The sequence below is a fragment of the Aphis gossypii genome, chromosome 1 (genome assembly GCF_020184175.1).
Source record: "Aphis gossypii isolate Hap1 chromosome 1, ASM2018417v2, whole genome shotgun sequence".
Taxonomy (NCBI): Eukaryota; Metazoa; Arthropoda; class Insecta; order Hemiptera; family Aphididae; genus Aphis; species Aphis gossypii.
In genome coordinates, this window is record NC_065530.1 from 8,646,624 (window position 1) to 8,671,622 (window position 24,999).

General features: G+C 28.4%; 3 protein-coding genes and 1 long non-coding RNA gene across 7 annotated transcripts; 1 reads left to right on the top strand and 3 right to left on the bottom strand.

Annotated features, from left to right (window-relative positions):
- Positions 1-1,946: 1,946 nt before the first annotated feature.
- Positions 1,947-18,098, top strand: LOC114131075 (TOG array regulator of axonemal microtubules protein 2-like). Of its 2 annotated transcripts, XM_050201716.1 has the most exons (15): positions 1,947-2,186; positions 2,282-2,582; positions 3,975-4,289; positions 4,730-4,894; positions 5,591-5,884; positions 8,176-8,266; positions 8,349-8,421; positions 8,510-8,582; positions 10,977-11,017; positions 15,100-15,543; positions 16,628-16,834; positions 17,121-17,316; positions 17,376-17,524; positions 17,613-17,771; positions 17,841-18,098. In XM_050201716.1, exons 2-15 carry the CDS (start codon positions 2,379-2,381, stop codon positions 17,968-17,970), a joined length of 2,541 nt encoding a protein of 846 aa, XP_050057673.1. In that variant the 5' UTR covers positions 1,947-2,186; positions 2,282-2,378; the 3' UTR covers positions 17,971-18,098. The 2 variants fall into 2 exon arrangements, with proteins under 2 accessions (XP_050057673.1, XP_027852010.2); XM_027996209.2 differs by lacking the exons at positions 8,176-8,266; positions 8,349-8,421; positions 8,510-8,582 and having other exon boundaries at positions 1,994-2,186.
- On the bottom strand, positions 4,149-10,894 carry LOC126550369 (uncharacterized). Its single transcript, XR_007604441.1, has 3 exons — positions 10,187-10,894; positions 4,744-4,880; positions 4,149-4,287 (listed from the first exon to the last, which is right to left on the bottom strand). It is a non-coding gene; the product is annotated as an uncharacterized LOC126550369 (long non-coding RNA).
- Positions 11,179-12,037, bottom strand: LOC114131076 (UDP-N-acetylglucosamine transferase subunit ALG14 homolog). The gene has a single exon (XM_027996210.2). It carries the CDS (start codon positions 11,914-11,916, stop codon positions 11,266-11,268), a length of 651 nt encoding a protein of 216 aa, XP_027852011.1. The 5' UTR covers positions 11,917-12,037; the 3' UTR covers positions 11,179-11,265.
- Positions 18,043-23,310, bottom strand: LOC114131072 (transmembrane protein 87B). 3 transcript variants are annotated; one of them, XM_027996204.2, is made up of 16 exons: positions 23,042-23,310; positions 22,897-22,957; positions 22,421-22,509; positions 22,228-22,344; positions 22,108-22,161; positions 21,142-21,315; positions 20,944-21,064; positions 20,712-20,880; positions 20,438-20,647; positions 20,043-20,163; positions 19,873-19,976; positions 19,721-19,800; positions 19,546-19,652; positions 18,587-18,639; positions 18,480-18,507; positions 18,043-18,409 (listed from the first exon to the last, which is right to left on the bottom strand). In XM_027996204.2, the coding sequence occupies exons 1-16, from the start codon at positions 23,144-23,146 to the stop codon at positions 18,368-18,370; spliced, it is 1,635 nt and encodes a 544-aa protein (XP_027852005.1). In that variant the 5' UTR covers positions 23,147-23,310; the 3' UTR covers positions 18,043-18,367. The 3 variants fall into 3 exon arrangements, with proteins under 3 accessions (XP_027852005.1, XP_027852004.1, XP_027852006.1); XM_027996203.2 differs by having other exon boundaries at positions 19,718-19,800; XM_027996205.2 differs by having other exon boundaries at positions 19,718-19,800; positions 23,014-23,155.
- Positions 23,311-24,999: the final 1,689 nt, after the last annotated feature.

Here is a 24,999-nt window from a genome sequence, read left to right on the forward strand (position 1 = left end):
ATTATACGAATATAATAATTAAGTAGATTCCTACTAAATTAAATGTTACATATATTTTATAGTTTTGTATAAACATTTTTAAAAACTATTATCCTAAATTTCCAACTCCTTAGTCCTTATAGTAATTACTAATTAGTAATTATGTACTAATTTTTTTTTGTACGTACATATTAATAACTTTTCAGTTAAAGGTTGGTTTTCCTTAAAAAAAAATTTGAATCGTTATTGGACCCTTCCTAAATAGTGTAAGAATTTAGTAGATAGGTATTTTAATATATCGTTTATAAATATACTGTGTACTTACTTAAAAAAATCAAAAATCAGAATTTGAATAAATTCGTTATTATTTATTAAAGAAAAAATGGGAGTAAGTATGCGCTTGGTGAATCAGAATCACCCTTTATTTGTTTTATGTACTATGTACATTATGCACTTACAGACTAGGTTTATATATTTCTGATAGTATGCGTCATTTATAAATTATAGGTACATAGTATCGTGCAGGGTGCCTCCCAATTCCTTAGTTCTAATTAACGCGCATGTATCTGCATTAGTGTACAAGTCTCATTTTATTCGTGCACAATGCTATATTTATGGTGGGGTGGTTGAGGAAATGTAAGAAAGTGTCCCTCTGCCCAACCGTAGGTACATGAAGTAGGTGCATCGGTCGCCGAGCGCTAAGTGTTGTATTTCGTGTGATTTATTCCGACGCATTGGTATAGTAGGTATATACAGTATAGGGTATACAACCTCATAAGTCATAATATATTTTAATATACGGGGTGGTCCGTATTTAAAGTGGTTATACATAGTTACACTAATTTTCTTAGTCAGTTTTGAGTTTTTCATTAAAATGTTATTATACGTGATTTGAAAAGAACTATTTTACTATAATAACACTATAAACTGTATTTTTTTTTTTTAATTAATTATGATTTTTTGAAAATCAATGCTCGACAGTCATTTATTTTTACTCTGAAATTATATTTGACAAATATATTCTGTGTGTTAATATAATCATTTAAGGTTTAAATAATAATCAAATATGATATTTATTATAGCGAAGTGATAGGTAGACCACATCGGGGAACCGGCTCTTACCTATATAACAGTATAGTTACCTATTTTTATACAATTATAGGTACCTACTGTTTTAACTCGGCTAGGATTTGTATGCAACAGCATATTTGTTTTTTGCTACGTTATCAAATGGAATTTAAGCGAGTAATGTCCGCAATTTTTACTATATTAATGAAAACGGTACCTACTGTTTTTATTTTGCATGTTTTTGCATATATTGAGAATTTGAGCTTAATGCATATTTTTGCATATTTAGCGTATTATCGTATTTATTGTATTTAAGCTGATAAAAATTAAATTGATCAAAGTATATAACTTGATTTTTTGATCGAACATAAATTTTGTTTTTATTAATACAATCCTATGATACAGTTTACTAGCTATGCTCATCAATCATTTATATTCGAAAATTTAAAAAATACGTGATCGTAGCACATAGAACACATATTTCTACTATTGAATGAGAATTATAAATTTTATCACTAAAATAATAATTAATACACACGAAAAATAAATAAATAATTTTTAATTTGTAATCTCAATTATACCTACGTATTATATAACAATCAGCTAATTACTGATGTATTTCAATAAATAAATATATTTTTTGTAACTATATTTTTGTGTGTATATTTAAAATATTAAAATACATATTTTTTTCAAATTTTGGTAAATAAAATGCATATTTTACAATTTTTTATTGCATACAAATCCTAGCCCTGATAACGAATAAAAATAAACGCTATCATGCGTTAATTATAATACAACCCAACAGGAATACGACATAAATATAAATGTCGTAGGAGGTTCACTATAAAACATTAAGAAAAGTAGTATATAATAGTCACTTAAACAACGGTTCACCCCGTATACTACACTACGCCTCATTATTACACTTAACTACTATATACATATATATATTCATAGGTACCTACACAATAAATTGTATACGTACATACATACACGGTTTGTGTTGCTATGCGAACGCTATATATATTTAAGACATCTACCTACAACACTGCAATAAGGTGTTTTGCGCGCGGGCGAACCGACCAAGACGGGCGGTCATAGGTGGTGTGCGATGCCTGCACTCGCGTTGTTAGATCGTAATATTATTATAATATACTTTTTAATAATAATTATTATTAACCATCCATATTTTATCATTTTTTTTTTTTTTTTATTTATTGCGTATATATAGATCCTAGCCCTAATTATTATTGTTGGTGTGTACCTTCTCGCGCGGCCAACACCGTACCGCTGCAGATACGCCGTGCAGGCGCATCGTCGTAACAATCATGCAAACCGCCACGCTGCGTCCGGATGTCCGGCTCTCCGCCGACCCGGTGTCCACGCCAGAAAAATTTCGCTCCGGCCACTGCCACCTGGAACTGACGCCCGTTTGGCAGTACGTGATCAAGAAGAACAGGTTTCCGGCCAACGTCGACCGACAGGAAGTATTCGCCGAGCTGGCCGTCCGACTGCAGCATCCCGAATGGCAGGTCGGTGCATTGTGCAACGTGTTAGATCTACTATGTATACAGTGATTGCGCAAAACCTTATTAATTATAATAATATAGTATGATGTCCACGACTTGTTTATTGGCGCTATTAAACGGGATGATAAAATAATTATTGAAAACTTTTTTTTTTCGGAGCATTACTATATACATAAATAATGTTTGACTGGTTTGAGCATACCAGAATGCGTGCAAATCACGGGTAAAAACACTAAAAATTGTTTTATTTCTAAACGTCGCTTAATACTATATAATACCTACTAATACGATGGCTACGTAACTCAGGGACGGGCCAGGACAGGTAGGGCCATGGCCCTACCTGAAAATGCCTGGCCCTACCATTGATCTAACCTTAGACATAATAATATAGTCATTTAACATTTTTCATTAGCAGAAAATTATAAATTATGGTGTTGGTATTTTGTTCACTGTATATGATTTAACAATATAAATACTTCTATATTATATTATAATATTAAGTATATGATAATTATTGATAATATTCCTAGAATAAATAATCTATTAATTTAAAATTATTAGTATTAATTTATTGGTATTAATTTTAAAACGTGTTAATTTTTTTATTTTTAATCTGTATTTTATATTTGTTTTGCGTGTTTAATACAAATTGCATATTTTTGCATATTTTTAATAAGCCAAATGTATATTTTACAATTTTTAATTGCATATAAATCCTAGCCCTAGTTATAACCTACGATTTTCTCGTATATTATTTTCTCGATTGGTTTAAAATATTTAAATACAGTAGTAATTTTAGATTTGGTTTTTTAATTATGTTTTTTGGCAACATTCTACTTTATTTTTACTCGAAAATATATTATGTAGATAATAGGTATATTGATTTTTGTTACAAAGAGATTAAATCGACTTTTATTGTTTATAATAGATATATAAATTGTATTTTATATACATAATATAATTTATGATATATTATGTATCCGCTAAATTTTTCGTAGAAACTTGTTAATGAAATCTCGTCGTAAGTAATCTTTTATTTTAAATTTTTAAATAATAATATACATGTTTATTTTACTCAATCGAAATTTAACTTTGAATTCTTTAAAGTGTATTTAAGTATAAAGATAACACTTAATTTTTCTACATTACAACAACATCCGGAAACTGGATAAAAAATATCGAATTTTTTTTATCTTTTGTCTAAACAAAACCTAAAACTAATACCTATTCTATTTGCACAACAGGAATCTCAGTATGTGTATGGCAATCGCCGTATTTCGCAACCCCTAAAAAATTTAGTTAAAACAAAAATGAGGTAGAAATTTGGCGTAAATTTTCAAAAAATAAGACTGGAATTGTCTGAGGACTAACAACATATTATAAAATATGTTATAGGTGAGACTTCACGGTTCACGAGTACTAGCTTACGTTATACCTGCAGTTGGTCCACAATTGGACGCGTTGATGTCCCCGACAATACTTCCGGCGGTTATTACAAATCTTGCACACTTTTCACCGGCTCTCAGAAGTAGCTCTATGGATGCAATATTGGTTTACGTACAACACTCGGCTGACCCCGAATTTGTTCTCAAGTCCATGATCGTACAGGGATTGGATATATCTGGTGCCAAATCAAGTCTCACTGTGAATGTTATGGAATGCGTTCCTGTAGTACTTCAGCAAATTGTTAAAAGAAATGGAGAACGACCTGTGAGTGAAAAAAAATATTAATAAACTATAATACCTATATTACTTGCAAAAAAATATTTTCAAATAGGAGGTTACCATATGATTTAATGTTGTATAATTATAAAATTTTGTTTTAGAAAAATAGATTTTATTTTTAAAAACTATATTTTTATTTAGATAGGATCTAGTGTTGATGCTACAAAAAAAAACGAATAAAATGCTAGGTATTAAAATAGAAACTATATTATTATATAAAAATTTTAAATAGGTACCTATGTAATCATTAAAAGTGTTGTATTAAATGAAAATTGTACAATTTTGTAATTAAAAATGTTCCAATTAATATTAAGTAATAAGCTAAATAATATTGAGCTTGCAGGCTAATGAAATTTCAGTCAATAATCTTTAGAATTTAAACTTAAATAATTTTAAAAATTTTATTTTATTTTTTTATTATTTAGATTGCTATACCTACGTTTGTACACCTTGTAACTGCCTTATCCAACAAGATGGTACAAGCAACTTTTCAACAAGCTGCTGTTTACTGTTTGGACAGGGTTAAAGAAATTGTTGGGAGAAATAAATTTGATCATTATCTTGAAACATTTCATCCTATTATTAAAAAGGTAATAATTATTCAAATTTTAAACAAATTAACTGAATATTTTATATATTTCTGGTAAAAGACAAAAGGTATCTACAGTCATTGATAATCATAAATACCTAAATACCAGTATTAATAAACAATACTACAACATATTTACACATAAAATATCTATCTATATAAATACAAAACATAAATGGATAGGTTTAAAACTGTAGATCATATTTATTTTGCGTACCCATGACTGTCCCATGTAATTATTACTTTTATGTACCTACCTATAACTAAACTACTAAAATCTACATAGTATATATTAGTACATAAGGAAAAGTATTACTTAAGATACCTGCACTGGCTGTATTAATATAATATTGTAAATTGTTTATCATACAATCCTTCTAAAAACGTATTAATTAAATGGGTAGGTGTATCTCCTACTTATAATTATTTATTGAACCTTTATAATGATACACCGTATAAAAAGTATTTTTTTATTTTTATTTTTTCGATATAAAGTATAATTTATTATTTTTGTTCCAATTTTAATTACCATTATAGCATTACGTCTATGTACCTATTATGTAAACATACAATAAATCATTCCATAATGGTATACCTGTATATAAATATAACATTGTAATATTGTATATCTATACTTTGTAGTAATATACATATAGGTGTAATCATATTAAGTTATATATATTATTTTACTTTTTAGGATTTTGAAGTATTGTGTGAAGTGTATAGAATATCTTCATCATCTGGTCGAGATTCTTCAATATCATCATATGATGACGAAGACGATCGTGATGTAGAAACTCCAAAAACGCCTAGAAGAGTAACGTTTGGTGGAGAACTTATTAAGATTCGAAGTCCTGACGTTTCTGATGACTATCATGAAGTTCAAAAGTCTACTGGTATTCCAATTCCAATCAAGCCTGCACTAAGCATACCGAAACATCCCAAAAATGAAGTGGAGAACACGTCAATAAAATTACCACTTTCACGACAAGTAAAAATCACATTTACTTCATCAGTTTTACTTTAGTAGTATATTTAGCATGATTATATTATATTTCTATGCCTCTATAGATGCTCTATAACAGCGTTTCTTAAACTTTTTTATCCGTAGAACCCTTTTTCTATGTTCACTTTAATTGTGGAACCCCTACGTTTTTTTTTAAATTTTTATATGCTTATATTAAGCTTTCAAAAATAAGTTATGCTCGATGATTAGAACTTCCACCTTGTTTCAATAATTTTAACGCGTAAAGCATCTTTTTTTTCCTTTAGTCGCTACTAAGCGTTAGTAAGATTTTTTAAAGTAATTTTCTTGAACATTTTGAAAAAGTAAACACTTTAGTTTTGCGAAACCCTAAGGTTCCGCAGAACATAGTTTGAAACGCTGCTCTACAATAATACCATTTTAATGACATAATGCTTATATATAGACAGTTTTAGTCTCATAATTTATTATATTAGTATATTTAACAAATACTTTTTTTAATTAATAAAATAGTTTGACCAACCTAGTTCTTTTTAATACCTAGGTATTAAATTACCTACTATAATTTATGTTTTATTCATACTTTACAAATACAAATTCCATTATTAAATTTAAATTGACATACATACAATATACATTGATTATGACATATTGGCTTGTTAATTTTCACTTTGTACCCATCAATTTGTCCATGCAATAAAGACACTTAACATAAATAGAGAATAAACTAGTCAAGAACGAAACTAAGTAGAAAGTCCCAAACTTTCAACCCAATTTTAAAAACTTTTTAGTTTGTCCCATAAGACATAACATTAAAACTTTATTATTGGGTAATTACTAACTATACACTTTGTTAGTGATTTGGGTTTTTAACTTTTTTTTTTTTGATTACAAATTTACGTATACCATACGTCCATACACCTACACCCAAGGTTCTAGTTATAATAATATAGGTTACCTATATTTGTCTTATTTAATTTAAATTGATGCGTTTGCGGTTGTTATTGTTTTATTGTAGATAAAATTATTTCAGAAAATCTATTAACTATTACAACACTTTATGCATAAAAATTATAGTACCTAGTTAACTAGGTTTTATATATTTTTTATTCTACTTCCCTAATCTAACTATCTATTATCTAAACTTTTCTCTCTTTCGTCTAATGCATCTTACTAACGAAGACTTTGCCTTTATAATATGTCTATAAACTTTTCATTGACTTATTAACTACTCAGATTATACTATAGGTACAATTAGTATTATTATTATTATTTATTCTATTTAATTTAGGTACACAGTAAATGTTAAATAATACTGTCAGTACTTAAGTACTTACTTAACTTATGTTACTAAGATTCGGCCTGTATTGTTATAAAATATAAAATATTTTAATCTCTTAATACACAAAGCCAATTAGATTTTACAAAATTAATTTAATATTTTTAATACTTAGGTATTGAGTTTTAAATTATATAATACTCAACTTTGTCAACTATTTTTTGTTAAAAATAATTGTATTTAAAATAGAATTGCGTCATACACGTGTCAGAAATGAGAATCGACCTGTGTGTCAGTACACAGCTTTTGTTTAGATTTAGGTGTCCGATAACGTTCAAGTGTTTCCGGCTAATATGGCGTGGTGCAGGTAGTACAGATTTATAAATAGGTCAACATCAAGCCATCAAAATTAATCACGAAACACTATTGTCCTACATTAAACTATAAAGGGGTTAAAAATTAGCATTTTTGCGTGTTTTTGTAGATATTTATTTAAGTTTTAACGTAGGTAAATACTGTAGCCTGTAGGTATAGGTAGGTACTGCGGAAAAATGACGGCGCTTTAGAAATTAGGTCAAATTAAGGTTTTTCATCTATATAAAATAACTACCACCGGGGCATGTCGCTTTTTGACTTTTTATTTAAAATAGTTTATGCATACATTACAATAACATATTCAGTGATGATACAATAATATTATACCTATGTAATATATTATAATTGTCTTATGCGTTATACGTAAAGGTCATCTTGGATCAATATAGCATAGGTAATAGTTGGGAAAATTTAACATTTTAGGTTAATGGTAAATGACTAGTGACCATGCGAGACCTATAATGTTTGACAGGAAATCTATAAAACAGTTTTGACCAAGGGTGAATAACCCCAATTTTCGTTATTAGATACATAGGTACATGTATGCTTATTGCTTATAATCCTATTGTATATTTATTTAAAACCTACGTTGTTTTTTGTCATCTACATTGAACTTGGTATTAAAACTTTATTTTATTCTTAGACCAAATTTCGAAGTTCCGGTAATTATTTGTATGAAAAACGAGTAATCAATCAATTGAGGCCAAACACCTTACCACCCTTAAGAAAATCAAGTATCTAATTACACTATGAATAACTTTTCGTATGTTTCAATTTTTCAAATTATTATAGTTTTTTTTTTCTTAAACTTTTCAGATTTCAAACAATTTACAAGTGCTCCCGTAGGTCCGTTATTAAGTCCAACTTTCAGAAAAAAATTGGATGATAGGTATATATATTATATTGATGAATTTCCGTTAGTTTTATCAATAATTGTTAATTAAAGAATATTATTTTTAAAAGAGTTTTTTTTTTAGAATACCATTTAATAAGGGATTATTTTCTCCACATGCTATTCTTTGTACTGGAAGGACCAACAATTCATTTAATGTTAGTACATTACTTTTATAAACCAATACTATTATATATATACAACTATACATAATATAAGTCTGACAGGCGCGTATACAGGATTATCACATACGGAAATGTGGTAGTACTACTAGTAGCCAGTGAGTATAGAGTTAAGACTGTTAAGAGTGTATATAGACTACAGTCTACAAGTAAAGGTTTTAAATTTTTATTATAAATTAACTCGTTAGTCGTTACAAGTAGGTACCTACGCATCTAAACATGATGATGGTTTCTTATTTCAGCAGGTCACACTGTCACAGCAATACCTAGCACATTTATTATGGGTTTTAAACAGTAATCTTTATTTTTTAAATGAACCTGGAGTTAAAATAAATTTATTTGAAAACTCATCATGAACGTTTAACAAAATTAGAAAATTTATTAGTGAAAAATCTTTATTTTTGATAAAGGGAGGGCACACTTTGTATATTTGTTTTCTTGATTTTAATTAATTTTACGATTTTTTTTCACATAAGTTATTGTCATTTTTTTTTCAATGAGTATACAGCCAAATTTAGCCAACGGCTATTATAGCTGTATGTGGTTATTCAACTATAATATAGTATATAGACTAGCGTTTTCCAATTTTTTTTCTGCGAAACCCTGATTGGTTATACTTTTTCTAATGTAAACCTAGTTTGATAACAGAATATTATTGCCTTATAGTATTTATATTTTTATATTTAATTTTAAAAGAAAGAAAAAATATAAACGAAAAACAATTATTTTATGCATTAAAAAACATTTACTGTACAAAGAAATACAATGTAACTAAGTACCTGTTTTTATCAATTTAATGAGAAGAATGAAATTTATGTGCATCTAGCCATTTTAACCTATAGGTCAACGCGCGAACAACTCATGTGAGTAGTGGCTCTTACGCGGAACTCCAGGGTTCCGCGGACCACTATTTGGGAAACGCTGGTATAGATGGTATATAAAATGCTTTTTATATGCAAGCTATATAACCAATTAAAAAAAAATATATATAGTAATTTTTAAAACCTATAATCTATAGTATTAAATTAATAATTATACATCAATACCAATAAATTAGGTACAAAAGAACTTAACAAATCGTAATTCAATAAACTATAAATTATTTTTTATGCATCCACAGATATTTTTTAATTTAAAAACTTGCGTTTACGATTAGCACCATGAGAATAATGAAATATGGTGGGGCGTTGGACTGAAGTTGGGATTAAGAAACCATCAACATCCTGGATGTAACTATAAGATAGGATCCATTTAAATAACTAAAACTAATTATTACTAGATTTTAGTGGTCGGGTGGATAAAGCCCTGGAATAGCCTATATTAATCCAGAAATGGCGGCACGGCTGCAATTTATAACTCCAGTTTTTAATTACAATTTTATTTTCTCTCAAGTCAATAGTTACGTACAATCAATTATTGTCAACTTAAAGATTTTATCGCCTTTAGCTATCAGACATCCCTAATACGCGCCTGAATGAGTATAAATATATTATTTCAATTCACTATATATCACATTTGTTTTTCTAGTATGATACTTATAAAAGTATTACTATAAATTGTTAGCAATTTTTATTACTTACTTAGGTAGTGTTAATATAGTCACTTAAATAGTTTTGTTTATTGTTATGACACCATATTTTCATTTAAATAGTAAGGAATACTAAAACTTAGTTTGTTGTGTTTATAGGATTTTGAGATTTTTATATTATTTTGTACAATTTGAACCATCTAAAAATAAAATGGTTAACTATTAGGCATCTTAAAAATACATTTACTAAATGGCTAAATATAGTTTTCATATTTTGTACTAATACATCATAGATGATTAATTTATTATTACTCTAAGCCCTAAGGGCCATTCTTACAATGTCCGGTTAAAACTAACTGGTAGAATTCTATCGGTTAACTCACGATAAATTCTTCCAGTTAGCATTATCAAGCACTATCCGAACATTGTAAGAACGGCCCTAAGAGTTTCTTGATTACTAATTTATCACAGGTAATCATAATTTAAATTAAAGGAGGTTGTCTTTACAAGTTTTATGTAATTTGAACTCTCAATTTCATTTTACTATACTATTAACCATAAGGTTAATAGCTAGATAATTAGTTTAGATACACTATACTGTGCACAGTACATACATATTTTATATGATTTAAAATATAAAATTAAATAATCACATTTTTTTTTTTGCATATTTTCATATTTTTGAATATAAATTACCTATAAATATGTTTATTTAAAATATAATACAATTCAATAATAATATTGATTATATATTATTAAGTTCAAAAGTATTAATTATTAAGACTTATATTATTTATAATAATTTTTTTATAACTGAATTACGTATTATTTTTTTCTTTTAGAGAAATTATAAAAATATGAAGACAGACAAAACATTTAAAAAGTGAGTACAGAATACATATTAATATATCAACATATTATTAACTTTAAAATTTTACAATAATAGATATAAAATGTAATCATAAGGTTTGTTTTATTCATATTATTACTTATTATTTAATACTAATATTGTAAAGATTTTTTTAAAATCAAGAATTTAGCATATAATTTATAAACATAGTTTCCATACAATTTATTAAAAATTTACATAAATAATTTAACGTAATAAGTTATTGACATTAAACAATAGAACTATGAATTCAATCCTTCATCAAGATATTTGACTCTGTGTCCATATTTTTTCCTTAATTCAGGCCATTGAACAATTATTAAATCGGCAATAAAATACATTAATTTTCCAGTTAAAGATAAAGATTTAACCCTGCAGATACTTTCAACAAATATAATAGATGTATCTGCATAATGGAATAATTTCATTATAAAAGCAACCAGACATACTGGCACACAAGTACCAGGTCCATTGCATAAAACTAAATCTGGTTTGAATGATATAACCGTAGGCACAGTTATAAAAATTGCATAAATAGTTGAAAAAATGGAAGTTAAATATGATTGATTTACATGTCTTGATCGCGGTATAGTGGCTATGGACCAGTCTAATCCATTTTCATCGTTTTCTACACGGTTGCGGCTTGTAGTATCTGTATCAGCTAATAGATACAATCGTGGCATAAATTTCAACTTGTTCATAGAATTCATTAAACGCAACATTTCAGCTGTATGTCCACCAGAACCAATTACAACTAATGTCCGAAACGGTTGTTTTGATTTTTTAAGTGATTTTGTATTAGTTAAATTTTGAAAGATTAAATACATAAGTCGACCTGAAAAGTACGCTGAAAATATGGTTGGGACCAGCAACCACATAATAAATAACAACATAGTTATAATTTTATAAACACAACAAAAATGTTCGACAAACTACATTTTAAAATTAAATTAATGTTTGAACAAAAACTGCACATACTGAACGTACAGGTGAACGATTTACAAAATGTCGTGATACAACTATTTGATAATGCATTTTTATGATAATTGATAACATATCTTATGTGATAACGTAACACCCGCATGTGTTGTCTCCGTCTTACAAGTGCGTTACATACCGAATTTATGCTCAGTAGATCACGTTTTAACGTTTAGCTTCGTTAGTTTTAAATTAGAGTGAATTGTTATGAAACTTGATGGTAAGAACATTATCTGTGTTTGTATGTTGGTTTTGTACCAATTTTTTAGCAAATTATGCGTATATGATATAGAGTAAATTAAAAAATAAAAATGCTCAAAACTCGCTTAAAAACTGAATAATCGTAAAAAACCCATTAACAAACACAGATAATATTCTTACCATCGAGTTTAATAATAGGGTCTATTCAGTAGTATTCACTCTATTATTTTTAAACTAACGGAGCTAAACATCCAAACATACCGTCGGTACTCATTACTGTAGATTAATAATATATTTAAGGTATAATGAAATGTAATATTATTTATTAGATTATAATGTATTATAAATATTAACTTTGTAGGTATATAATTTTCGTACTTTCGTAGATCATAACCGGACAACCGGTACTTTTATATTACTTGCTAAATGCTTATAATATATCTGTTGTAATATACGATGCACAAATCAAGGTATCAACCCTAGTTGATAATATTATATGTCTTTATACCTATTAGTTATTAGTTAATTTTACTTATTACCACTGGCCACTGGGCAAGGAACAAACCTATTACATATACCTAAACCTAATAATAAAAACATTTTATTTTAAAATGCTACAAATATTATAGCTTATAGGTTAGGTATTGATTATAAATACAATTTATTTGATAGTATAGCAATAGCACCAATAGCAGTATATCGGGTGAATGGGTATGATCAACTTACTTTTACTTATTATTTCACACACTATTAACGTTTTTGAAAGAAAAAATTTTAAAAAAAAATTAACATTTAATTTTTAAATAAATATTATTTAACCTAGCTTAATTTAACCTGAGCGAAATTATATTGTAATTAGAAATTCTTAAAAAAAATTCTTTTTTTATCTAAGATTTAAAATTTTAAAAAGAGGTTCTTTGAAAGTTTTAAAACCTTTATTTGAAAATTTCAACTAAAGTCAAATTAATTTTTCATGAGCATTTGAAGTTTAAAATTTAAATTCTTACGACTGCATAATATTATAGTACTGCAACTGCATATTATATTAATAGCTATTTTACTTCAAAACATGTCAACAATGACGCCAGCATACATCATACAATTGTCAGGTCAAATCGTTTAAGGTAAAAAAATCAACAAGTCCCCTTGTATATATGTGTCACGTCATATTCACCTAGTTGGCTAGCTACGTAATATAAAAATGAGTAAAATAGCAGACAAACAGTTCATGTCGCATAGGAGCGAGTTGACCGTTGACCTTATTTAAAAATCCGATCAATCGCGTGCGTCCATAATAACTATATCTACATGCCATATCAATATATACCTATACATATACCAATGTATATATATATATATTATATATGTATGAAAGTCCACTCCCTTTGCAAGAACTAGCAGGACCCTTTGCACTATTATAGCACACATCATGTTATTATTAAAATATTAGGTATAATGAGCTATATACATATTTATACATCGATACCTGGCTATCTTTATACCTTTACCGCATGAGTAGGTACCTATTTGTAAATGTAGTGGTCGGCACATCGGCAGTCTGTTTTTCGCATTACAATAAGCCGCGATGGCTGCTGATGGATTTATTTATTTATTTTTTTATCAAGAGACACGTTAATCATTTTCGTCGATATCACAATAGTGTATAATTAATAATTATGTTGCGGTCTTGTTTCTGCTGCGGTCCTGTCCCCCCTCGTCGTCGTCGTAGCCTCGTGGAGTCCCTGCCGCCGAAAGACAACGTCGTCACGCCGGCCGCTAACACGTCATTACCACCGGCTTTAGCCAAACGCAGATATAGATTTCATAATTCTGTGTATCGGGAAAAACGAAATAAATTAAACCGTAAACAGATATCTCTGAATCACACCGTGTTCGTAGTACCCAAGCACGTACCGTCATGCACGCCGACAATTGTCGAGTAAGAACTTTACATTTTAAATATACAAGGGCGTATTTGAGTCGAGACCATGTAGAGGGGAATGAAACTAATTTTTCTTTTTTCTCGTAAATAAATAAAAATAGGAGTACCAAATTTAATTATTAAATCAATGTATTATATAGAAAAAATACGAGTGATGGGGGGCGAATGCCCCTTCGCCCCCTCAAATACGCCCTTGTAAATAAATATATATATATATATATATATAACTCACTATGGCTTCACCGAGCTAAATGGCCAGGTTTCATTACATATTTTGACTTATCATATTTTTTTTTAAAAACCTTACATGCACCTGATAATATTCATAAAAATGTCTTTTCAAGTATAATGGTTTTAACTTCGCACGGAAAAAATATTTTTTTTTACTTAAAAATAAATAGGTAATTGTAATAATTTATGAACGATTGATACTATAGGTACTCAATTGTTTGATTGTATATAATATACATGTATGAAAACCAAGGCCGTAGCTGGAATACATTTTCGGGGGTTAAATCAAATAATTTTTTAAGGGAGCTATACGTCTAGTTCCAACTTCCAACTAAAAAATAATGTGATCAATATTCAAGATATAATTAACTGTACATATTATATCATACAGGTAGTAGGTACACCATATAATTTTACTATACACACATTTTGACGACAATATGTCTATAGGTACATTTAAATACATTAATTAAAATGGATATTGGATTTGGATATGTATATACAATACATACCAGTTGCATTTTAATCTGTATAGGTATATAATAAACAGTATAACTTTATAATAGTAAAATAATACATTAATACTACTGTGTACTGCAATAAGGTAATAAGCATAAATACATAATATAAACATGTATGCGTCTGTAATAATTTCCTTATTAGGTACATCGTATATAGTAGTATACATAAATAACAACGTACTTGCATTTATTTTTTCTATCAGTTTCGAGTCTTCCGTGAGAACAACATTTTCCGTGACCGTGGTGCCGGAGATCAGTAGGCAGGAACACAACAATCGAATGACTGACATAGACGATGATTCCCGACGTACTCTTATTCGTTCCGTGGACAACAGCGGCGACGATAACGACGAAAGAACTAATTCGTCGGGCGGCGAATTATATGATGCCCGGCGACAGACTCCGGCCAACCGAACGTCATCAAATATTCTGGTCGAAAAATCTGATTTCGGCGCAATAATGGGTACCCGACGGGTAAACCATGATGATCGACTACTGCCTCAGCAGCAAGTGATTGACGATCATAAACAACCGCCAATGCAGCCTGAAATTTATAGTGACGCAGGTCTCGTAAAACCGGCCAACGTTAAGCTACATAATACGGCTACCATGAGCATAACAAGTGCAGAAGTTCAATCGCAAAACGAGTGAGTCCGTACAAAGTAACCTATAACGTGAAATACAATATAATACGTATACATACTTTTATATTATGTACGATATACCTACGTTCTATACTTATACAATATTATACCCAGTACTACTTGAATGGCATGTCAAGTCACTATCATACTCATCTGGGGGTAGAGAGTTTCTAGTGATACTGGACGACGACCCTTTTGACAATTATACTATATAGGTATATTTTTTTTTTTTTGTGAAACCCGAAAGCGCAAATCAACCTTTTTTCCGATAACTCAAATGCGAAAAATAAATTTGAGCTTTTGCACTTTGGTAGTGGGATAAAAATTAAAAGCGCAAAAATAAATTGTATTATACTTGATACAATATTCTACTGACGTAACTTGCGACGCTCGATGACGCTTTCCATGTACGTATGCGTGCCCTTACCCGTTCCACGACAGATTGCAGCAACGCATCTCGACAGTCATTGCATTTTAAATAATTTAAAAGAATACTCATAATTATATTTATATTTTTTATTGATTTTTTAAACTAATTTTAATATCACTGTTTGTGTTTAATTTAATATTAATAATAACTACGATTTTAATGAAATACACAATTTTTATAAAATTGATTTGCGCTTATGGGTTATTTATTTTTGCGCTTTTGAACTATTGGGCTACAGATTTTTTTTTAATATGCCTCTAAGACTAGACAGAGATCAAGGACACTTCCGTAGTTTCGTGAAACCGGCTTATATACCTTATAGATTTAGAAAAAATAACATATTGTGTTGGTTATTACTATTTATATTTTTAATTTACTATTTAGAGTTTAGACAGTAAAGGAATCCAATTGTTATCGGTAGTTTGAAAAAAGTGATGATTTTTTCATGAACACATAACTATAATTTTAATAATATACACGTACTTATACCATCAAATTCCTAAGATTAGTCTAAAAGCAATTATTCGGTTTGGGTTACACCAGTCTTCTATAAATTAATACGCATTCGCAATTGGATAGGGAACTGGAATGCACTGACATTTTTGCACTTCAAAATTTAAATTTTAATGAGTTTATTTATTATTTGTTTTCATGCAGTAAAAAACCTGTAGCTGAAGTAAAACCCACGAAATCTAATGTGCAACCATCGGCACCACTCGCTGCATCTACAACAGTAAGGAAGAGATCTGTTGGAACGAACCTAAAAAATAAACGATCTAGTGAAATGGGACCAAATTTTACTCCGTTCAACGAACCTCAAAGAGCTCTACAGTTGGTTTCTACTCAAATCAATAGCTCGGAATGGTATACCTAGTGATGACACTTATTAAGATTAACAAGGATAACTTTGGCTGGGGATCTTTGGCTAGGCTCTTATTTCTCCTAAAACAAATACTTGTATAATCCTCTTCCACTAGTAATTAAAAGAATAAAGCTTTAAATCCACCTCATTTCTCCCATAAAATTACAAAAAGATAAAGCACTATATAATGTATTATGATTGTTATTTGTAATACTTGTTTAAGTAGATAGTAATTTATTGTGTCATTTTTAATTATTGAATAACCAAACAACTAATACGCTATGGCAGGGAAGCGGCCGTTACGGGTCTACAGAATATTTCACGACTATCCATGTTCCACGGTAAAGAACTGCGTCCAGGTTCCTTACAACCTTTCGCTCGCAACGTGGCTAAGCATATCAAATGCCTCCGATCTCAAGTGGCGCGAGCCGCATGTACGGCTGCACAGAAAATGTTTACCTACGTACCGAAATCAATGGAACCGGTAAGTACGGCAATAAACAAACTTTGAATATTACTTGAAATCAAAATACTTTTATTTAGGATATAGAAGAAATCGCATCGGCACTTTTTCCACGTACAGCGGATACCAATAAATTTCTTCGAGTACAAAGTACAGAAGCTTTGAACGCAATGGTTGACAATGTAAATCCAATAAAATGTGTGCATGTGATCACAGCTAAAGGGATAAAGTGAGTTTTGATGTTTTAGTTAAAACAAAATTGGGTATATTGTGTATATAATAATTAAAAAAAATACTTTTTATATTAAACGTCTTAGACATGGAAATCGAATGGTTCGTGCTGAAGCGTGTCGTCTCTTAGCTAGAGTAGTCGATAAACTCGGAGTCAGTGGAACTCTTCATTTACCATCAGATGCTAGAGATGCAGTGATAACTGCTGCCACTAGTATGGTATTTGACAACACACCCACTTCTCGGTAAATAATAACTCTTAATCAACTGTAGCACTAATTGAAGAATGATTTGGTGTATCTATGTATGTTTAGTCAAGCTGCTCAACATATATTAACCAGATTGAGCGAAGACCCGAGAGGTGCAGCATTGATATCATCTGTAGCTTCACCAAATGTAAAAGCTACATTAAATAAATCATTGTCAAGAATATTTCTTAAATGAAATATTTTTTTGATCAATGAATTATTAATTTGTTAAAATCAAGTGGACATATTATATTTTATACAATCTTCATTAAAATATTTTTATCATTTTTATTAAGAATGGTAAATATTTTTTTATTTACATAATTTGGTTTTTATATTTACATGATTTCTTAATTATTCATTGTATTTTTATGACTAAATTAAAACAACATAAAAAATAAAGGAATATGAATAAGTTATTAAAATACACAATATTGTTGTGATAAATAACAAAATAATAGTTAAATTAAAATAAATAAAAACAAACTATTTTTTATAAGTAAATAGGTAGTAGCACATAATAATAAACATTTATACTAGGCTTAGTTTATGTGGTGAACTATAGCAATGTTTATAACTTAAATTTAAAATGTTTATTGTAGTTTTGACCGCTCAATGGCAGTGTTATGATCATCCTGAAAATATAAAAATAATATAATTTGGGCCACATGCTAAACTTCAAATTAAAATAAAATAAATATTTACCTCGCTATAATCCAAAATTGGTACAGTACTAGAAGTGAAAAATTTAAATACAATGTTTATTTTTAGTATATGAAATATTTAACTGAATCACAATGTTAATAACTTACGTTTCATATAATGAACCTGGTATGTTTTCCTCGACCCATTTTAAATCATCATCCTGTAAAGTATTAATCACAGTTCACAATTAATATATTATATAATATAATATAATATAAAAAAAAGTAGGTCAGCGCATTTTGGTGGTGGATATTTGTCCATCGTCCCTTCGGTCCTCGAACAGGATAGTGTAATTTACTGTAGGTATTAGATTTTATTTTATTTTATTAGTTATACGGGCTTAGCCCTTTTTGACAGTACAATGTATATTTTTATATCAGAAATTTTTAAAATAAGAAAAAATTAAATTCAATACATACAGTTTACATTAATATAAAATACAATTATCTGGTGACAATAATAATTTATGTTGAATAGGTATATATATTAACAATTTAGCAAATCATCGAAGGAAGGTTCTGCATTGGCAGACAACATATTATTCGTTGGGGCCGTCGAATTAAGGCATCTGAAAGGCTCATTAGCCATATAGTTGGTGGTGGCGTGCGAGAAATAGAAAAGGGCCTTTGAGCAGGATGTATGGGATGGGATTTGAGAGAGAAGGACTGGAGAATCTATTATATATCATATAACATATTTGAATGCAATATGATTGCATTTGATAAAAAATCAATTCTGAGCGGACGAGGGGATCTTTTTTATTTTATTTAATTCATTTCTATGGTGATAAACAAAGCCGTAATTATTTTACACCACATAATCGTGAAGTTGTACATTTTTTTTCCTTTAACCGTTTTTATTTCGAGTATCATTTTGAAAATCGAAAAATGACTTCTCTAAAGTACCAACTCAAGAACATTACCTTTCAGAAAATATGCTACACTTGTACTTTTGAGCAAGTTTAGGGGGAGAAAAAGTGTTTACAGAATAAAAAAGAAATAAACATCATTGTAAAACCAATACATTCCTCGCTCCGCTCAGAATCTAAAAATAAAATTAAACATACAAGTTGTGTTTGACTTTTTGTGCTACTATTTGAAGCGGGATAATCTTTGTACGGTGTCACATTAGAATTGTGATTGGATGTATTTGTAGTGGTTCTCATCTTCACATCTGTACAAAATGTAAATAAAAATGAAAAATATCTTTATAAACGTACAATAATAAATATTTTTTACCACCATTATAAGTTTCTTTAATAAATAATTCGGTTTCGTCTCTATCATCATCTGGAGCATCTAACAATGGAGTAAATGCATATCTATGTAACAAAATAAGAATTTAAATATTAGTTTTTATTATACATTTAAAAAGCTCTATAATGTTAAGAAACCTTTGATTGTTATTAGTTGGTCTCCAGAGTATCATAATCACAAGTAAAATTATAGAAAACTCAATGTGCCAGAATGCATCATCTAACCATTGTTCCTTCCAATTCTACAAATTTAATATTGAAAATATATTAATATTTATTAAATAATTATAGTTTTTAAATTAACTTACACCACCACAATTTGATAATCGTTGTGTTTTTATAGAATATAACATGAACAAAGTGGAGGTCACAACAGTAAAACCCAGAACATTGGTGAAATGTGTATATAATTGTAATTTAACTGCATTCCTTAAAATAAAATTAAATGTGAAAACAAATAATACTTCATGATTACATAAAATACAATGTACATTATACTTATATACAATATGATTAAATGTTAATGTTTTGGTTAAAAAAATTAATTCCAGATATAATTTAAACCTTAAACAATATTTTTGACTTAAAAGTTTATTTTAATCAGTAATATCATAAACCATACAATGATGATAATTTCTAAATATTGCATTTGATAATAACTATTATAATATATATTGAATAATATTTATTAGTTATTACATACCTCCGAAGTCTTAAAGCCCTAGTTGTCTGAGTTAGGGCAGCAAATATCCAACAAACAATTCCAGAATCTAAAGCAGCTAATGGTAATTCAACTAATAAAATTTCTGCACTCATATTACTGGATAATCTAAAATAGGATTCCATTAATGACATCACTAGATATAAAGAACTGACTCCTAGAACCTTTGGTAAAAGTGGACCTAATCTGGGCCTAAATAATAACATATATTAATACATAATTATTATGATAAATCATTATTCTACCAATCACTTACTTGACAATACCAAACCCTAGGCTTACAATGATAACTAAAGTCCGTGCAAGTGTTCGTTTTAAACAAGAAATCACTTCAGCCATGGTCATTACTCCGTAAATATTATCTAAATGCCCTGTGAGGTTCAGTTCATGATATTCAGCATAAAAAGCTGCTTTTTCAACCATTCCTAAAATTTACAAAGTGATGAATATTTTTAAACTTAGAGTACATTATTATTTTAGTTATTTACCCAAAAGAATGACGGCTCCAATCCAAAATTGAATTTGAAGCAAATCCCTCCATTGCATAAATAATAAAACCAACCACGTTATACCAAAAAATATATAAACAAAACACATGAACCCGTAAAACTAAAAGAATTAAAATGAAAATATTAATATCTTAATGAAATATTATTTATACAATATACTTGGTTAAAATGAATTACATGTAATAGTGGCCAATTTGTAGCTGATAAATATCCATGTGGTCCTTTCATTGAAATTTCTAAATTGGCAGTAAATTTGCTATCTTTTCTAACATATCTAGTATCTTGTTTAATTGTTACTGTTAATAAGTACACTCCATCTGTTAAAATTGTGTAAACTCGATGGTTGGATCTCTGTTAATAAAATAAAACAATATTTTTATCTATAAAGTAAATAGAATAATAAATCTTCTTATAGTTAATTAGAATCAGTAAACTCATATTGATTTAAAAATAATATATATTCATATTTATATTAGTTTTAGTTTTAACTTTTATTCAACAATTCTAATTCAAAATAACACATTAATAAACAATTTTGGCGTACAAATGAATTTACATAACATTAATATTGTCACAAAGATATGTCTGTTCTTGTTTTAAAGTGTATTACTCTAAATAAGTTAAATTTAGTTCACCATTATAATTGAGATATTCTTAAAATATATGTTTTTTATGACTTATGATTTATATTAACTGCAATTAGTATTTGAATTAGTTTGGCCACTTTGGAAATGCTATGAGCTGCAACTAAAATTAACTCAAATACTTATTAACTTTTATATTTTTTATACCTTATAGAGGAGGGGTTCTAATATAAAAAAAATGTTCCCTACCATATATGTATTATTTATTTATTTCAGCTAAATCAATTACAGTTACATAGTTACAATAAATTACATTAATAATAGCTGATAGGTACACAAACTGTCGTGTTAAATGAATGCCACATTTTTTACTGTTAAAACTGCATACTGTGTTCATTGCTCATACCTCAGTAATGATGAGTAATAACATTACAATTTTGACTATACCTATATCATAAGCTAACCAAGTGATAACTAATAATACTGTATTGGCATAATACAATACATGTTATAACTAAAGAACTGCATATTTAAATTTAAACTGATAAAAGTTACTTACTTGGTGTAGTGCTTTATTATTAGTTTTATTAGTCTTATATAATGATAGATCATCCTACAAAAAAAAAAAAAAATGTATAAAATTATTTACTAAATTGTAATATTTAATAAATATAAATACCAAATCTACTCCATTGGCACATGAGTATAATCTATCATCAAAATTCACATGATTGATATATGTATTATTGGTAGTAGCGTCATGATTAATATCTTCTATTTGAAGTTGTTTTATAAGCTAAAAATATAATTTCCAAATGTAGTAATAAACTAATAACTAATAACCATTGACATTAAATAAAAAAAGAACTTACTCCGCTGCCAAGGTTCAAGTAGTCATTCCAACATTGGGGTTCTGTAAGGATCCAACCGACAGAGACATTGTACACATTGCTACAACTGACTATAACACAAAACAAAATTTAAAAAAATTGTTTAGTGTGTAAGTACATACAACAAAACACCTAAAGCTGTACTCAGTTTTGGAGAATCAGGCAAACTAAATCTTCCAGGCTTCTTATTTTTTAAGAGTTAGGCCTGATTATTAAAAGAAAAAATTTGCCTTATGATACTCAAAAACTAATTTATTAATTTATATACCATAATAAATGAATACAATTATTGTTGATAAAGGAATAACTTCTAAAAAATGGTTGGAGCCCAATCTATAACTGGAGCCTGTTAGGGTTTTTAATTTTTTTTAAAGCATGAGCTGTTATGAGAAGATAAATGACCTGAGAAAACGGGTTCAAGTACAGCCCTGGTAACATCAATATATTCATAAATTTACTTTTAATTGATATTTCTGTGCCATTAAATAGGCTGCCGCCACAAAATTGTATACTATTGTCCTGCAAAAAAAAAAAAAAAATGAAAAATAAATATTTCGTCAAACTTTTATAATTACGGAGTATATTGACATAGTGGACCCTCACATTGTCAACAATGGAGGACCATGATCCTTCACCAGGTCTAACGGCATGACACGTAAACGCTAAAAAAGTATAATACAACAAATAAATCGGAACATTTGACAACATTGAAAATATGTCTAATAAAATGTCGTAATAGTGATTCGTATTTACAAAGGTACAACTGTACAAGACTACAAGAAATTGTTTACTACGTTCGTAATTTCGTCGTTCAAAAACAATTCACCATCAAAATTCCAAAACGTTTTAATATTTTATTTTTAATGTAAATAAATATATATCTTATCATAGTTGGAATAAATTCCGTGATATCGGTGTTATATCTTAACAATATATTAGCCAATAGAAATTCAGGATATTTTCCGCTATATATTTAAACAAATTCAGAGATAACTATAGTTTATTATAGAAATTTGATCTTACTTCAGAGTTCAGAGACAGTCAGACAGAAATACAGAAAATTCTGTGATCTTACCTCAATGGTTGATAATAAGGTTAATTCAATCTAATATTGAAGCTAACAATACAAAATTGAAACTTCATAACACAGTTATTTTATGTTGTCCTTTTATAAAGGACAATGACACATTTACAATATGTCAATACACCTTGAGATAAGTTTAAATAAGTCTAATTTGGCAGTCTTAAAACGTTAATAAATTATAATTCTAAACTGCATTAATGTATTATAAGAAACCCTATGTATGCCTAACGTGACCATACGTCCCGCTTTCGAGCTAAGTGTTCCGCTGTCCCCTAATAACCTAAAAATGTCCCACTTTAAAAAAATCATGTCAAGACTTCCATTCATTCATAAAAACCAAACAGGCTATTTTAAGGCAGCAGGGCCGGTGCAAGCAAATTTTTATATGTAGGCAAAAATCAAAATTGCCGCCTCTTGTTTTATTATTTTTTCTTATATGCCGCCTCTATATATAAATATAAATTTTGCCGTCGTAGGCTTGTGCCTACGTTGCCTACGCCTATAACCGACCCTGTAAGGCAGAATATGTGAATCCAAAAAAAATATAGAAATATATTATTATATATATTATAAATATGTTGTTTTACGCAAAATTATATTGTTATTTTTTATTAAAATGTACAGGTGACCCGCTTTGAAAAAAAAAATTATGGTCATGTTATGTATGCCTTATACGTGCACATAGGCGCCCGCAGAAGTTTTTTTAGGAGAGGGCAATGTTAGGATTTGTTATATAATAAATAGTAATTTATCTGTAAACATTCAATTTAAAACATATTTTTGAAAAGCCAGGGGGGGCAAATGCCCCAGCTTGCTCCCCCTTGCGGGCGCCTATGTATGTGCTATATTATTTGAATTTTATAACAGTTACAACTTAAAAACAGTATCTAACTACTTTTTATATAATATGGTTGTACAAAAAACCAATAGAAACTTGTTTTTTTTTTGTTTTCAAATTACAATTATTAGTAATTTAATTTTTCTATCTTGTTATATTTATATATATATTGATATGTAGCACAAATATTATTAGATTTTATAGAAATCAAATTGATAATATATATTTTGTTTTTAATAATGACGTATCAACCTTAAAATATAGACTAAAATTTAAATATTTTAAAGAAATTTAAAAAAAAATTGAAAACGAAAAAACATTACAATTTACAAAATGTAAATAAAAACAAAATTAAATACATTTTTAATAATTATAAATGTTTGTTGTAGTTTTTTTTATGTCTAAACATATATTATAATTTATAATGAATAGCATATTATTATTTATTAATATTAGGTGAGAGAACTTCAACTTTCACAAATTATAATGTGTTAATCCTTGAACTCAAATCAATTTTTGAATTTTTAAAGTAAATTTAAATTATTAATCTGTTTTACATTTAAATTGTTAGGGATCATAGCAGGAAAAAATAATATTTTATAATATAATTATTTTTATTTCATAAAATACTAGCTATAT

Bases quoted from the DNA above. Each gene is read 5' to 3' on its own strand.
- LOC114131075 (XM_050201716.1), top strand. From the start codon at position 2,379: ATGCAAACCGCCACGCTGCGTCCGGATGTCCGGCTCTCCGCCGACCCG. The intron at 15,544-16,627 runs GTGAGTCCGTAC...GTTTTCATGCAG, and splicing joins GAAGTTCAATCGCAAAACGA to TAAAAAACCTGTAGCTGAAG. The intron at 17,525-17,612 runs GTGAGTTTTGAT...TAAACGTCTTAG, and splicing joins ATCACAGCTAAAGGGATAAA to ACATGGAAATCGAATGGTTC.
- LOC114131076 (XM_027996210.2), bottom strand. From the start codon at position 11,916: ATGTTGTTATTTATTATGTGGTTGCTGGTCCCAACCATATTTTCAGCG.
- LOC114131072 (XM_027996203.2), bottom strand. From the start codon at position 23,146: ATGTTGTCAAATGTTCCGATTTATTTGTTGTATTATACTTTTTTAGCG. The intron at 22,345-22,420 runs GTAAGTTCTTTT...TTATATTTTTAG, and splicing joins ACTTGAACCTTGGCAGCGGA to CTTATAAAACAACTTCAAAT. The intron at 19,801-19,872 runs GTTTCTTAACAT...TTTGTTACATAG, and splicing joins CCAACTAATAACAATCAAAG to ATATGCATTTACTCCATTGT.